Raw genomic sequence first — 2,500 nt, 5'->3', positions numbered from 1 at the left:
TGGATCAAAGAAGGAATTAAAACTAAATAATGAACTGACATACAATATTAGTCCTGATTATTGTGTCTTCATTATAGATATATAAAACACACACACACACACACACACACACACACACACACACACACACACACCCTCACACACTTCTGCAGGTGTTGTACCTTCACACTGTCCTCATCTTGGCCCAGATATAGAGTCCTTTCAGGCAATGTCAGACCCTCCTGATCAATCTACAAACACACACACACACACACACACACACACACACACACACACACACACACACACACACACACAATTATAGTACATACAATAAGAATTGTAGGGACCGAAACCAACAAAAACACTCACACACACACACACAAACACACACACACACACACACACACACACACACACACACACACACACACACACACACACACACATGTACACACTCTCTCTTTCTAACACACAATATCTTTTACACACACACACACGCACACACACAAACACACACGTACACACACACACACATGTACACACACACACACGTATACACTCTCTCGTTCTAACAAACAATATCTTTCACACACACACACACACACACACACACATACACACACACACACACACACACACCAACAGACATACACTCTCTCTCACACACACACACACACACACACACACACACACACACACACATACACACACACACACACACACACTCTCTCTCACACACACACACACACACACACACACACACACACACACACACACACACACACACACACACACTCTTACCCGTATTGCGTTGCGTGACGAGTTTTTATCGTCCACATTAACAGTGAGTGAGAAAAAGACGGCCGTGCTGTACAGCCCTTGGGTCCTATAGAGCATCTCATTAAAGTCAGGTCTTGTTGGGGCGGAGCCACTTTCCCAACCTGCCCCTCCGGGTGGAGCTCCAGCCAAGTCCCACCCACCACAACTATCAATCACTTCCATCATGGGTTTGGCTCCGAGCTGGTCAATTTCCTGCATGTTCACACAGGAACGATAAAACTCCTTCACCTGGGTCCAAGAAAAAGAGAAGAATGAGCAGCAGATGATCAGTTTTACAAAGTGCTGAAACTGGAGACTCCTTTCATAAACATCACAAACATTTACAGAAAACTTCATCATCACAATGATTTATTATCGTCCTATAATAGTACTGAATGTGTGGAAGGTTTCTGTGTGGAAATGTCAGGTATAAAATCATTACGGTGAATAAATCTAAAAAAAAACATTTAGATTACGTGTAAAAATGTAAACACATTTATAAAATGGTTGCGTCGTGATCAGAACGTGGGGATTTGGTGGAGCTCCATGGCTGCTGTGATGATTGTAGGTAATAAGGTGGAATTTTCAGTGCAGCTTTAGCATTTGAATGAAATAATGTCAATGGAAAAGATGAAAGTTTCATGGCCTGCTTTATCACACGTATTGTAATGTGTGTTGATCGTTTACAGTTTAAATGAGTTTCTTACGCAGTAAAAAAAAAAAGATTGTCTCACTTTTGAATAACGTCCTCCTGAATAATACATTTCCACTGAACACAATTCTGCATTTCTATATTAGGTTTTGATAAACAGTGAAATAAAACATTTGTTGATAGTTAGTTCGAGTCCGTTTGTGTGTATGTGTGTGTGTGTGTGTAAGTGTGTGTGTGTGTGTGTGTGTGTGGACCTTTCTCTCAGCACTATTTGGTCCCTTCCGCCTGACCGGTTCCTCGAGCAGGCGCTGGAGCTTCTCCTGGTTCTGCTCTCCGATGGCCGTGATGACGCCGTAGCTGAGTTTGTCCTCAGGAATAGCGTGTCTTCTCAGCCAGCCTCCACATGCAAAGCTGTAGAAGTCATGACATGGAGCCACGCTGGCATCTATGTTGGCCTGGACGAAGCGAGCGGCCCTCAGGAGCGAGCGCCGCACCGCCCCACACTCTCGCTCACACTGCGTGTCCTGACCGTCCAGCCAGACCAACTTCAGCGCCAGCATGCAGCCCAGGATCACACACACACCACCGGCGAACACCAGCGCAGAGAGCAGGCAGATCTCACGCCGGCTCCATCTCTCATTACTGGAGGACTTGCTAGCACCTGCCCCGCCTCCTGCTCCAACGCGGGACCGGCCGCTACGTTCCAGAGACCCACCCAGGGTCAGGCTCATTCCATTGCTGCTGTACCTGCTGCCGTACTTCACCTCCTGGAAGTCATCGTAGTGCGCCGTGAGCGAGTAGGTCTTCTCCAGCGAGACCGGTGAATGCGGCTTAGATTTGTTTGGGAATGTGTGGAACATGTTGGTTCACACTGAGGGCATGACCTTCGAGTCCTGACCTTTGATTTACACGAGGTGTGAGAAAGGAAGCTCTTTCCTGTACTGTTCACCGACGCTGTGTAGAAGTAAAGACAGAGACAGAAGAGTACGAAGCGTTAGAGATAAATGATACAAGGTGGAATCTCTGATTAAAATGCCCGAGGATGAC

At 46.2% G+C, this 2,500-nt stretch overlaps 1 protein-coding gene across 3 annotated transcripts in view; it reads right to left on the bottom strand.

The window, feature by feature from the left end:
• Positions 1-2,500, bottom strand: part of ecel1 (endothelin converting enzyme-like 1) — a 13,817-nt gene that overhangs the window by 5,705 nt on the left and 5,612 nt on the right. For all 3 annotated transcript variants that reach the window (XM_083549119.1, XM_083549121.1, XM_083549120.1), the window contains exons 2-4: positions 1,708-2,407; positions 784-1,050; positions 162-230 (exon numbers count right to left, since the gene is read on the bottom strand). In XM_083549119.1, coding sequence (XP_083405245.1) covers positions 162-230; positions 784-1,050; positions 1,708-2,313 — 942 coding nt within the window. In that variant the 5' untranslated portion in view covers positions 2,314-2,407. The remainder of the gene's footprint in view (positions 1-161; positions 231-783; positions 1,051-1,707; positions 2,408-2,500) is intronic.

The sequence above is a fragment of the Silurus aristotelis genome (assembly GCF_946808225.1).
Source record: "Silurus aristotelis genome assembly, chromosome: 8".
Taxonomy (NCBI): Eukaryota; Metazoa; Chordata; class Actinopteri; order Siluriformes; family Siluridae; genus Silurus; species Silurus aristotelis.
This window is presented reverse-complemented; position numbering and strand designations above follow the sequence as displayed.